At 40.5% G+C, this 14611-nt stretch overlaps 1 protein-coding gene across 2 annotated transcripts in view; it reads left to right on the top strand.

The window, feature by feature from the left end:
- scube1 (signal peptide, CUB domain, EGF-like 1) overlaps window positions 1-14611 on the top strand; it is a 370427-nt gene that overhangs the window by 30843 nt on the left and 324973 nt on the right. For both annotated transcript variants that reach the window (XM_078568359.1, XM_078568358.1), the window contains exon 3: window positions 13870-13995. In XM_078568359.1, the coding sequence (XP_078424485.1) occupies window positions 13870-13995 (126 nt within the window). The remainder of the gene's footprint in view (window positions 1-13869; window positions 13996-14611) is intronic.

Raw genomic sequence — 14611 nt, 5'->3', positions numbered from 1 at the left:
TTTATGTTGGACGCTGATTTGAACCCTTGTAGCTTGTGAAAATAATCACAGGATAACATGTCCTTTGATTTTATTTTTCCATCACTCCCACAGGGAAAACGTTTAACACCTGCTTTAGCAGGAACTGTAGAGCCTCACCTTTCTGGGAATTGTGGTGTAGTTTGTTTCCTACCACCCTGTGCCAGCTGCTGCATTTGAAAGTCTGGCCAGTGAAGGAACATAGAAACAGAAGTAGGCCATTTGGCCCATTGCGCTTGCTCAACCATATATTAACCAGGGAGTTCAGTTGCTTCCCTTTTTCAGTATATTCATTAACACTCCTATCTCTGAAGTATGTATCTATGTCCTTTTTGAAAACTCCAGTTGACTCTACATCAATAGACACCCAGGGAAGTGCATTACACAAAACCTTTTATAGTTTTTTTTCTGCATTCACTCTTAACTGACTTGGTTTGAATTGTATAATTATGTACTTTTGCTCCTCCATTATCCCATTAATTTGCAGCATCACTTCAACACTTGAATGAGATTACCCCTTAACCTTTTATCTCAAGGATATATAACCCAACTTTGTCTGATTTCTCATTCTAATAAATCCCTTCATCCCAGGTGAATTGCCATTAGATTTCCTCCAAGGCCAGCACATACTTCCGACCTTCCCAAAACTGAGAATATTATACTGAGAATATTCTAACTGAGATCTCAAAAACACTAGTACTTCCTTGCTTTTATATCCTATATATTTTAGGACGAAGTTCACCGTCGATTATCCTTTTTAGCTGCCTTTTCATCTGTGAGCTAGTTTTAAAGATTTTTAATATATCCAGACCCTTAAATCCCTTGGTACATCTATCCAAACCAATATGTTGCATTTATATTATGTTCTTATATGCCATGCTTAAATTCATTGTGCATTACCATGCCCACTTGCATAATCTAGCCTTTGCTCTTTTGCCATGTTCTGCTTTTCTTTACAGTTCAGTATATCCCATTGCTTAAAATCTGCAAACAGGATGTGCTATTCTCTGCTTTCAGTTTGAGGTCCTTTCAAGGGCTTCCTTCTCCTGCTCAGTAATCCTCCTGGTTCCTTACTGCTGTGGGGGATTGAACACCATGACACACTTCAAGCAGGGATTCCTGATTTTGCAAAAATTCTTGCCCATCATGTTCAATCTCTTGTTCTGTGAATGGTGCTGATAGTAATGCTGAAGAGGAAAAGCTTTACAGTAATATTGATTTTGGTGGCTTAAGTATGCTGACAGTTCACATGAAATGCAAATGGAAAGTATGTACACTGCCAGTTCGCTCTTTCTGGTTCTTACTCATGATTATTATAACTTTTTTCTGTTTGGCTTTAAGCATGTTGCTCAGGAAATAATACTGAATGCATATTTATTTGACTGATTTCTTCCTCTCACTGCCTCCATTTATTTTCCACTCCACCCTTGCTACACATAGATGGAGCGTGCACAGTTCACACTCCACCCATTTGTCCCTGAAATTTGCAATTGAAAGCCTACGTTTGGCATCGGACCCTATTTGCCATATTTAAGAACCTTTCCTCACGCTTCAAGTGCATGTGCTATTCGTCCATCACAGTCTTGCCTGCTAATTACATGACACAAGCCTTGGGCTTCAATGGGGTTGCTGAGGTTCCTCCCTTGTTTTTAAATTTTGGACACATGCTTTTTCAGGAGAGAAATGGATGGCCAACAATTTAAAATTTGCCTCCAGCATCTCTTCAACAAGAAAAACGACATAATTTACACTAAATTTATTATACCCTCTTAATCACCAGGGGGTCTCCTGAGAAGGAACACAGTTTTCATTCCACTTATTAACAATTAAACGTGTCTTCAGATGACCACAGATTAAGTTTTAGATTCTGGCTTTGCTTTATTTTGTGCTGTTGAAATTTGTCTTTCTTTTTGTTCTGAAATAAATAAAATAAAACATGGCAATAAAAAAATCTCTATGAAAACAGCGGCAAAGATATCTTGTAATCTAAATGTTGAACAGTTCACTATTGAAGACATACTTTATAATATTTGATAACAAGTGTTAATCAAAGCTTCTTTGAGGGGGCAAACCAATACAAAATATTGGTGTAATTGGTAGAGAAGGTTGTTGCATATGAGATATTGTGATTCTCAGATACATTTTGTCATCCAGTGCTTCCTACAGAGGACAATGGCCAAGTGTAGCCAGCAGGATCATGTATCATTTTTGTGCTTGCTGTTGGGGGTTGTCATTTTTTCTATTTGTGTGGGATAAACATCTTCTCTGCAATCTTTTAGCAACTGCATGTACATTTCTTCTGTCACCATAGCTGAACAGATGTTTTTACTCTCTACTTCTTGTTTGGGCATAGTAGTGTAGTGGTTGTGGTATTGGACTAGTAACCTGAAGATTGAGTGTTCAAATTGCAATATGGCAGATAGTGTAAGATTTATTGAATTTAATTTCACAATGTATGTTGATCACCCTGAAAATTGCTGCATTGTTAGAAAACCAACTGTTTCACTGATGTTCTTCAGAGAAGGGAAATGACCTTTCCTACTTGGCCCGATTTACATTTGACTATAGCTCCATACCATTTGGTTGATATGTAATGCCCTCAAGCCAACTCCTGTTGGGCAATAAAGACTGTCTTGTTAGCATTTCAAGAACATTTTTTTCATGCAGACCACTGGGAACCTGATTGCACTGCAACAATACTTCCATAGCAATGTGAATGGAGTATTAAATGTTTCGTTGAGAGAGTACTTGGAGAATAATGGATGGCTCAGAGTTATGTTTAATTGAGAGGTTAGTTGATCTCATAAACTGAAAAGAGTTTATTATTGTCAACTAACCTCCAAGATTACATTGTTGTTTTGTACTCCATTTTTTCTGTCTACTATTTCTACCTTGACATTTGATCTCTTTACTATTTGTCAAATGAACGTGCTCAATGATTATTTTTAATAAGATGTTCTGACTTACATTTTTCATAACTCTGTAATTATGCTCGTAATATTACTGAATCAAAAGTTGATCTGGTCTCTCTCATAAACCCAGAAATTATTGTTGGCTGAAATTAGGGATGCATGTTTAATGCATTTGTAAGGCATTCTTTGCTCTTTTAGCAGAGGTGTTAATTTAAAATAAATGAATTAACATCTCTGTTTAAATAACATACAGAAAATTACCATGCAGGCTGATTTGAGTCTTAATCAGCTAATATTGGCAATATTAATTTTTAAACAGGTGGCTGGTTAGCTCAGTTGGCTAGATGGTTAGCATGTGATTCAGAATAACACAACCTGCACATGGCATGCTGCCACCTCCCCACCATCTCCTGACCTGTTTCTCATTTTATGGGGAAGTGCCTCATCCTGTCCCCCCTGCTATTTTACCCATGGCAAGGGGAGGCCTACGCCAGGCAGGTAGCCCGGCAGCTTTCAATGGGTGAACTGGTATTGGGCAAGAGTGGAGTGAGAAGCCTCCTTTGGAGTCCCCTGTGCCCATAAGAGGCACCCCCCCTTCCCCACTTCCCAAGGTCAGACCACTACCCCCCAACCCATCCTTGGATTCTCAAACCCATCCCCCCTCTCACACCCCTCACTGGGGTCTGCCAGCAGTGGCCACTGCTCGAACCAGGTGATGCTGGGACTATAGAGCTGCCAGCCAATCTGATTGGCAGCTCTAAGGCAGGGCTTTCTCATTGGAAGTCTTGACCTGAGCCAATTAATGCCCTGCCAAGCATAAAATGGCTGCAGGGCAGCTGGCCTTTGGGTGGATGGGCTCCTAATTGATATTTTAGCCATGGAGGCGTTAGGGAATACGATGCCCGATAAAATCCAGCCATGATTTGCTTGACAGGTTCAGTGCCACATATTCAGCTTATTCAATGCCAAATGCTTTATCCAGGCTTTAATATGAGGAGGTTTGACAATAAGGTGTAAAATCATAAGACTGATATCTTCTCCAGCGTACTCCACATCAGGTTGTTGTAGGCTGAAGCCTTCACCTTGGCAACTATTGCCATGCAAGTCCACTTCAAGCCTTGTTTTGGATCTCTCAGAAAGAGCTTCTCAAATGCTGGGATTGAAAGGTTCAATAGACTAAGGCATTCCAAATTCTAGTAATGCTTTATATTAAACCTATCTATGCTTTTAGCATTAATCCTAAAGTTATCCTCCTTTCTTACCTGTTTAGCGATCAGTGGAAATAATCTTTCACTATTTACTTTCCTAATCCTTTTTACAACTTTAAATTCTCCCATTAGATCTGCCCCTGAGCTTCTCTGGTGTGATGAGTACTGTTTTAATTTTCAAATATCTCATGTATGCCCCTCATCGTCATCTATAGACATAGGTTGCACTTTTTCTAAGGCTCCAATATCCTTTCTAGAATATGATGTTCAAAGCTGTATACATGATTCTTCCCGTGATTTAACTAATCAGGTTAAGAGTTACCTGAAACAAAAACAAAAATACCTGGAAAAACCCAGCAGGTCTGATAGCATCTGTGGAGATGAATACAGTTAACATTTCGAGTCCGTATGACTCTTCACCAGGACTAAGGAAAAATAGAAAAGAGGTGAAATATAAGCTGGTTTAAGGGTGAGTGGGACAGGTAGAGCTGGATAGAGGGCCAGTGATAGGTGGAGATTGCCAAAAGATGTCATAGACAAAAGGACAAAGAGGTGTTGATGGTGGTGATATTAGCTAAAAAACGTGCTAATGATGACATTAAGGGTAGAAAGCAGGATGAGCAAGGTACAGATAGTCCTAGTGGGGGTGGGGTGTGGGGAAGGGATCGAAATAGGCTAAAAGGTAGAGATAAAACAATGGATGGAAATACATTAAAAAATAATGGAAATAGGTGGGAAAAGAAAAATATATATAAATTATTGGAAAAAGAGGGATTGGAAAGGGGGTGGGGACGGAGGAGAGAGTTCATGATCTAAAGTTGTTGAACTCAATATTCAGTCCGGAAGAGTTACCTGCTTGTTTTCATGATCAAGCCCCTGTATGTAAAATCCCCAAATCTAATTTTATCCTTATTTCCCACCTAAAATCTTGCTTTTAAAGACCTGTGTATCTTTACCCCTAGGTCTTTCTGTTTCTCCACTCTATTCTATTTTTATTCTCAGTTCTTTACAAACCATCTGCTTGTTCAGGTTGATATAGATAAATCCTTGGCATTAGGAGCAGGAGGCCTTTGTCATGTCTTGGTTAACATCTTCCTTCAAAAAACACCTTTGAAATAGATTAACGAACTCATTTATCTCATTTGCTGATCATACGTTGGCGGCCATGTTTGTTCATGTTATAAAAGTAATTCATTGGCTGTGAAGTACTTTAGGATATCCTAAAGATGTGAGAAGTACTATACAAAACAATTTTTTCTTCTCTTCCTTCTATAACCCTTTGTTTAGCACATATCTGCTCACTATCAGAATCTGCCTATCTTCTACTGTAGCCTCCTTGTTCCTCATAGTTTGTGATGGTCCTTAATTTGGCCAGGAAGAAGCATACCAAAAAGGGAATCAAAGTGGCAAAGAAAAAACTTGAAAAGAGTGTAGCTGCAAATGTTAAACACAATGGTAAGGAATCCTTCCAATATGTTACGTTATGATCTTAGTTGAAATCAGTAACTTTTTTACAAAAACACAAATCTGAAATCGCAGCTATTTACTGAAAGAATGAAACACAAGATTCCATGGTTTAAAACAAAAGAATTTTCCTATACAAGAATCAAACAAAGCAAACACTAAATACTCCCTTACATAACCACCTATGCTCTAAAACCCAGAATTAACATAAAGTAAACATGGATTAACAGGCAAATTGCAGTAAGTTATGAACTATAAATTGTACATTAAATGACATACAACTAAGGCAGATTTTACGAATTGGCTTGGCAGATCACTCAATGTTTATGTCACCTTCAAAACTCTGTCTTCCTCATGGGGATTTCAGCTCCTCCTCTTCTAGGATTTAACTTGATCATCAGCCAACAGCAGTGTACAATCAACTTCGGTTCCATGGGCATAGTCTTCACTAAAAATAGCTCACGCCTGCCTCCTCAGCTCTGCTTACAATGGTCTGGATGATGTAGGTCCATTAATGTTATCTTCAAGTAACAGAAATAGTTGCAACAACCATAACTTTGCTTGCTTTCAGCTCTGGACCTAGCTTCTGTCATTTTCAGCTTGCTGGTACTGCACCACTGGACTCAGATCCACTGAGCTCTGATGGCCCTGTACCCTGTTCCCTTTTTATATAGTTTCAACCAGAAGTTTTGGTTTCCAATCTCAGTTTCAGTCTTCATTTCCTTAGAAACTGGAAGTCAGTTTCCCCTTTCAATTAGGGTGTTACGGGCTGGAGAGGGATTAATTTAATCAGCCCTGATTTCTCCTCTTACTAACTGTCCGTAAACAGATATGTGCTTTTCTGATTTTCCCCTTTATAAGTGGTGTCATGTTTCCCCAACCCTTCAGTTTGGGAGTGATCCAATCCTTTATTAATAACCCCACAGCAAACTCAAGGTAAGGTAGAATGAGAGGGTTGGTTTATTTTACACACACACATAAAGCGAGAATGGAGTTTCCCAACGTCTGCCCTTTTTGTACTCGTACAATAAAAGAGGGATAATGGAAAGAAAGTGGTACAGGGCAAGACCATGATAAAAAAACCTAAGAGTTATGGTTTCACCAGAGTCCAAAGTCCAGTTGCGTATTCCTTCAGCGGTTAGCAGGCTGAAACTGTTGCAGGCTGATCCGACTTTCCAGAAGCGAGGACTTCCATGATGTAAGGAAGAGATGAATGAATCTTGTAGGCACCAATGCAGGAGTTCCAATATTCCAGTAATACAGGGCAGAATTTTTCCGATGGCGGGCAGGCTGGGCAGGAGTGGCCACAGAGCTGATCGCCACCTGCGATCAGCTTCGTGCCGCTATTTTACACGGGTGGGTCAATTAAGGCCAGCCCAGGGTAATAAGTGAGTGGTAATGCTTAGTGCTACCTTTGCGGGCGTGGGGAGGAGGGAGAGTCAGGGCTAGCGCTCTTTCGCTCATACGTGCGAAAGAGCGCTTCAATCTCCCTGAGGCACCGAGCTGCCTCAGGGAGATTGAATCGATGTTCAAAAAATTAAATGAAAGGTTTAAAAATTTATTTAAACATATCCCCTGCTACCTTGTTCTTCTTCAATTCTCACTTTCATTCTTGGACTTCTTGTTAGATGTAAACTATTTTGGGATATCCTATGGAAGTGATAATGTTCTATATAAATGCAAGTGATTTTTTTTTCTTGTTTTCCTGCTTCATTTCTCTCTGTCACATCACTCTTTCCTCACTCTTTTACTTTCTATTTGTCTTTCCTCTCCAATTTGAGAGGTTGAATGGCCTTTTCATATTACTATTTTCCTTTATTTCTTACTTTTTTGCTCTCTTTAACATTTTGGTGAGATAGGAAGTATTTAGGCAGACAGCTGACCCAGGAAGCACTTGGTATATAGAGGATTAGAGAGCATTTCTCAGTATATAGAACGATTAGAAAGTATTTAGGGTAGACAGTATACTGGGTAAGGCTAGCAGGCATGTGGACCAGGTAGGTCCAAACTAGAGTACAGATGACTCCAGTTGACTGGAGGTTACTCCTGTTGAATGGGAAAGCAAGTGGTTGCACAAAACCTGAGATTGAAGGGAATAAGAGACTTATAATGTTGTCAAAATGAGTAATCAACCTGAAGATTGGGAGAATTTTAGAATTCAGCAAAGGAGGACAAGAAATTGATGGGGAAATAACAAATAGAATATGACAGTAGACTAGCAAGATGCATAAAATCAGATTGTAAACATTACTACAGGTATGTAAATAGGAAGAGATTAGTAAAAGTAAATGTAGGCCCATTAGAGGCAGAGACAGGTAAAATTATAATGGGAAACAAGGAAATAGTAATACGTTAAACAAATACTTTGGGGAGAATTTTCTCCCCATCGGGGGGGATGGGGTTGGGTGGGAGCGGATGCAGGCGTGGGCACAGCTGATCGCTGCGTGCAATCAGCTGGGCACTGCCATTTTACGTGGGCTGGCCAATTAAGGCCTGCCCAACGTGACGCACACCTGGAAGCACTCCCTGTGCGGGCAGGGTGGGGGTTGCCTGAGCCTGGGCTTGCGCTCTTTCACGCATGTGCGCGAAAGAGTGCAGAAATCTCCCTGAGGCACAGAGCTGCCTCAGGGAGATAGGTTCCCAAAAATTTAATAAAGGAGAAAAAAAATTTTAACACATGTCCCCTCATGTGAAACTGTCACATGAGCTGGGACATGTCTATTAATTTTATTAAAAATTTTTACAAGACTTTAAAAACCTTCATGAAACCTCTTCCCGCCCGTGGATGAGGTTCCATGAAAAATGCGAAGGCCGCCTGGGCTCAATTTATTGCTCTAAGTGATAGTTAACTGGCCTTAATAGGCCTTTGGCAGTTTGGCGGGCACGCAGCCAACTTGGGTATGCGCCCGCCGAACTGAAAATCTGAATGATGCATGGTGACATCGGGACGCACGCCCAACGTCACTACGTGTCATTTTACGCCTCGGTGAGCAGGCCCCGCCCCCGTTCGCCAAGCCAAAGATTCTGCTCTTTGTATCTGTATTCATGGGCAAGGCACAAATATCATTCTGGAAATCATATAAATCAAAGGTCTATCAAGAATGAGGACCTTAAAGAAATCAGTATAAGTAAAGAAATTTCACTAGTCCTGGCATGGACCCAATGGGCTAAATGGCTTCCTTCTGTACTGTAAGTTTCTATGATTTCGACAAAATTAATGGGACTAAGTGGTGACAAATCCCCTGGACCCTGGGGTTTTAAAAGAGGGAGCTGCAGAGATAGTGGATGCATTGGTTTTGATGATCTATATTTCCTTAGATTCTAGAACACTGCCCAAGGATTGGAAAATAGCAAACATAACCCCATTATTTCAGAAAGGGAAAATATAGGTAATTTAGCCTGATATCAGTAGTAAGCAAAAAGCTGGAATCTATGATTAGGAATGTGGCAAGGATACTTTCCTTAATCATGTTATGATTTTCTGATTCAGCATGGACTTATGAAAGCTTGACAAATCTGTTGGAGTATTTTTGAGGATGTAAAATGTAGGGTGGATGTAGTATATTTAGATTTTCAAAAAGCACTCGAAAGGTGTCACAATGTTTATTACATAAAGTTAGGACTAATAGGAATTGGGGTATTATTAGCATGGATTGAGGATTGGTTACTGGTCAGAAAATGATAGTAGAAATAAATGGGACGTTTTTGGGTTGGTGGTTCCTTCGTCCTCTAAGAATCACCTGGTGCCATAACCTCACTCAGTATTTATTTATCCTGGTTGAAATATCTGAGCTGGTGAAGAAATGTGGTGCAGGGTTAGGCTAACCCTCATGTCCACAGTCCATAATGAGAAACCAAGATCTTTGACCTCACCCAGGAAGCATGGCTGCGTGCCTTCTGAGTTTGAAGTGTTGACCTCGTGGATCATCTTTGGGCCTTTCATGTGTTTCAGAGTTTTTGCCTTGCACAGTTTGCCATAGTGTCCAATCCTGTCACATTGGCAGCATTGGGCTGCACTTGCAGGACATTGATATGAAGGTGCTTTGCACCACAGAGCTGGCATGGTTGCTCTGCTGGCCTGTTCTGGTATTGCTTTCCCTATCTTAGAATGTCCCTGTGTGTCTGTTGCTTAGTTAGCTGGATTGAGGGTTGGCATCTGCACCATGTTTTATCCTCTCCCCTTAAGACTGTCCTGTGCTGCTGATGGACTTCTGACTGTCTAACTATCTGGATTGCCTTTTCCAGGGTTGGATCTTCCTTTTGCTTGCAGGTGTTCTGACTTTTTATTTAAACCTGAAGCAATGCTGCACCTTAGGAATCTTTTCCTCCCAAGTCCCAAATTTTGTGATTGGTTTGGGCCTTGGATTAGTCTGAATTGACTTGGAAGTGTGGAATTGTGGTCCATGTTAATTTTTCAAAGTGCATGTGCAGCTTTAAGAGCTGTCTGAATTTCAAGATGGTGTCGCCGTGCACTCGGAGATGAAGGGATTTCCTGCGGTTGCTGGTTTTGATGGGCTCTGCAAACTGGAGGTGGCACTCCTCTTGAAGAAAATTTTTTTGACAATGGCTGCCTGGATCAGCTGCCTGCCGACTTCTTTTGTTCAGTGGTTTACTTTTAAAACTATCGATTTGGTCAAATTGGAGCCTCTGCTTGCTTTTTCACTGAGCTGGACAGTTGCGACATTCCTGAAATATTTAATTAGTTCGTTCTTTTTTTATTTTGGATGTGCTCGGATGCCACTTTTTCAGGATTGGACTCGGGGACTGGGTTTTAGCGATGAGTTTCTTACCAACGGCACTTCTGACACTGAAAAGTTAGTTTGGAAATGACAGTCGGCAGGCAGTTCTACTAAGTGTTCATATGATATGTGTTATTTTAATGAAGGACATAACGTGCTTAAAATAATTGGGCTAACGGTGCCATTGCTAATCTGTACAGCTAATATTACTAACAGTAATTTCAATGTTAAGTTACATAGGACAAGTTTAACCAAATTTTAATTAAATTGATTTAAATTTTATTTTCAGGCATCTACATTCAGAAACTTTTCTGCTTTTGTTTTAAAACTAGTGATACTTTTGCTCTTTTTTAAATGACTAGATCTGCAACAATTGTTTTTCCCACATAGCTGTTGTAACAGAGCATTTTTGTGACTCTTCCCTCATCCTGAACTTTCACCCCTTTCTCATTCTCATTTTCTGCAGCCATGCACTTGCTTGTGATGTTTGCTGTAAGTTGTTTGTACTCTTGAATTGGAAAACCAGCTTCACTGGGGCTAACAAATACCTTCACTATGGTGCCTGTCTTTATATCACAGAATCGTCAGAATGCAGAAGGAGGCCATTTGGTCCATCATGTCTGCACTGGCTCTCAGAATGAGCATTTTGACTTAGTGCCATTCTCCTGCCTTTTCCCCATACCCTTGCACATTGTTTCTATTTATATAATTACCTAATGACCTCTTGAATGCTTCGATTGAACCTGCCTCCACCACACTTCCAGGCAGTGCATTCCAGTCTCGAACCACAGCACATTTGCTTCTTTTGCAAATCACTTTTAATCTGTGCCCCCTCGCTCTCGATCCTTTTATGAGCGGGAACAATTTCTCCCTATCCATTCTATTCAGTTCCCTCAATGATTTTGAACACTCCTATCAAATCTCCTCTTAACCTTCTCCTCTCCAAGGAAAACACTTTCAACCCCTCCATCTATCTTCATAGCTGAAGTTTCTCATCCCAGGAACCATTCTTGTAATCCTCTTCTGCACTCTCTCCAATGTGTTCACATCCTTCTGATAGCAGGGTGCCCAGAACTGTATGCAATACTCCAGCTGAGATCTAACTAGTGTCTTACATAAGCTCAGCATAACCTCCCTGTTCTTGTACTCTATTCCCCTATTAATAATACAGGATACTGTATGCTTTATTAACTGCTCTCTCCACCAAGGTCCCTCTGCTCCTGCACCCTCTTAAGAATTGTACCCCTTATTTTATATTGTCTGTCCATGTTCTTCCTACCAAAATGCATCACCTCACACTTCTCTGCATTGAACTTCATCTGCCACCTATCTGCCCATTCCACCAACTTGTCTATGTCCTTTTGTAGCTCTATACTGTCCTCCTCGCAGTTTACAACATTTCCAAGCTTCTTATTATCCACAAACTTTGAAATTGTCCCCTGAACACCAAGATCTGGGTCATTAATATATATCAGGAAAAGCAAAGGTCCCAATATCAACCCCTGAGGAACTCCACTACAAACTTTCCTCCAGTCCAAAAAATGTCGAGTTACCACTGCTCTCTGTTTCCTATTACTCAGCCAATTTTGTATCCATGTTGCTACTGTCCCTTTTATTCTATGAGCAATAACTTTCCTCACAAGTCTGTTGTATGGCGCTGTATCGAATGCCCTTTGAAAGTCCATGTACACCACATCAACAGCATTACCCTCATCAACCCTCTCTGTTACCTCTTTAAAATACTGCAGCAAGTTAGTTAAATACACTTTTCCCTTAAGAAATCCATACTGGCTCTTCCTATTCAATCCACACTTTTCCATGTGACTACTAATTCTATCCCGAATAATTGTTTCTAGAAGTTTCCCCACCACTGAAGTCAAACTGACTGGTCTGTAATTGCTGGGCTTATCCTTACAATCTTTTTTGAACAAGGGCATAATGTTTGCAATTCTCCAGTCCTCTGGCACTTCCCCAGAGTCTAGGGAAGACTGAAAGATTATAGCCAGTGCTCCTGCAATTTCCACTCTCACTTCCTTCAAATTCCTTGGATGCATCTCATCCGGTCCTGGTGCCTTGTTAGCTTTAAGTTTCAACAGTTTACCCAACACTTCCTCCTTATCAATTTTGAACCCTTCTAGTGACAGAGTTTCCTCCTTTGTCACTGTGGCCTCAGTAGCATCTGCTTCCTTGGTAAAGACAGATGCAAAGTATTCATTTAGCACCTCAGCCAGACCCCCTGCCTCCATGTGCAAATCCCCTTTTTGGTCCCTAATTGACCCTACTCCTCCTCTTACCACCCTCTTAATATTTTTGAGTTGATGGTAGGCTTTGATAATCCCTCTTCACTTCTCTTACTTTCTTTTTCATTTCTCTTCTTAACCTCCTGTATTCCGTTTGGTTCTCAATTGTATTTTCTACCTGACACCTGTCATAAGCACACTTTTTCTTCTTTATCTTAATTTAAATCTCCTTTTTCATCCAGGGAGCTTTGGATTTGCTTGCTCTACCTTTCCCTTTTGCTGGAATATACCTTTACTGTGCTCGAACCATTTCTCCTTTGAAGGTAGCCCATTGTTCAGCTACAGTTTTTCCCACCAATCTTTAGTTCCAGTCTATCCGGCCCAGCTCTGTTTTTGCCCCATTGAAGTCTGCTTTCCCACAGTTAATTATTCTTACTCTGGATTGTCCTTTTCTACTGTCATCCTAAATGTTACGATACAATGATCACTGTCTCCTACATGTTCCCCCACTGACACTTGATCTACTTGGCCCACCTCATTTCCAAGAACCAGGTCCAACAGTGCATCCTTCCTTGTTGGATTGGACACATGTTAATGTAGAAAATTCTCCTGAACGCAATCTAGGAACTCTTGCCCCTCTTTGCCCTTTACACTATCATTGACCCAGTCTACATTCAGTTAATTGAAGTCCCCCATTATAACTCCTCTATAATGTTTGCATCTCTGTAATTTCCCTGCTGGTTTGTTCCTCTATATCCTTCCCACTAATTGGTGGCCTATAGACTATACGGAGCAATGTAATTGCACCTTCTTTGTTCCTTAGCTCTAGCCAAATTGATTCTGTCCTTAAACCCTCTGGGACATCTTCTTTCTCCACCACTGGAATGCTCTCCTTATCCAATACCGCCACCCCTCCTCCTTTCCTATCTTTTCTGAACACTTTGTACCCAGGAATATTTAACACCCAGTCCTGCCCTTCCTTGAGCCAGGTCTCTGTTATCGCCAAACATCATATTTCCACATGGCAACCTGTGCCTGTAACTCCCCAATCTTATTTACTACACCCTGTGCATTCACAACATATGCACAGTAATCCTGATGTAGACTTCATGACTTTCCTCCTTACTCCGACTCCACCCATTAACTTAGTATAACGTCTCTATACTAGTGCTTTCTGTCTCTCCCAGTATTTTGTGCACCCTGGTATTCAACTTCTTTACTTTTATGTGTGATGCCTTCCAGTGTGCCCCGTACCTAACTGAAGTATGCTTTGCTAACTGTCTTTCAGACATTGATGAATGTGACAATGACTACAATGGTGGCTGCGTTCATGAGTGTATCAACATTCCAGGCAACTACAGATGTACTTGTTACGATGGCTTTATGTTGGCGCATGATGGTCATAACTGCCTGGGTGAGTGACATCACTTTGTATTATTGTTTTTTTTTAGTTTGTCTGTGATTTACGTTCAGTGTTTGTTTCCTAAGATGAAAATAGAATGCAATTTTAATTTTTTTATTCTTCAGTGAAGCAAATATTCTGTGAATGTAAGGATTTGTATTAGAAATGATATTGCAGCTGTAACTGCATCTCTCCATTGTACTTTTGAGTGCAAAGATCCTTAATTTTCAAGAACGGTTATTGCAAATAAGGAAACCAGGATTCTCACACTTCCCGTTCCAGCAGGACATTCTATTTATAAAGTGCCCATTGTTGGACTGTGGCTTAAAATACACCTGAATACAGCACTTAATGTGAAGAATAGAGTAAATGTCCCCTAAACTCCCAGCGAGGAATCACATTCAAAGTGAGCACAGGTTGAAGAATTAATCCTAAAATATTGTAGCCTTAATTTCTGACCCATACGGCCTTTGTGTGTGACTTATTGCTGAGCCTGCAGGATGACATAAGAAAATACAAATATGAGGAACAATTTGAAAAATTTGGCTTGTTTTGTTAGAATGGAGGAGATTAAGGAGTGATCTGACAGGAGTTTAAAAGTATGAAAAGATGAGACAGTATGTGAAAG

Source organism: Cetorhinus maximus, chromosome 22 (genome assembly GCF_964194155.1).
Source record: "Cetorhinus maximus chromosome 22, sCetMax3.hap1.1, whole genome shotgun sequence".
Lineage (NCBI taxonomy): Eukaryota > Metazoa > Chordata > Chondrichthyes > Lamniformes > Cetorhinidae > Cetorhinus > Cetorhinus maximus.
The sequence above is the reverse complement of the archived record's forward strand: the minus strand, read 5'-3'. Positions and strand labels throughout refer to the sequence as shown.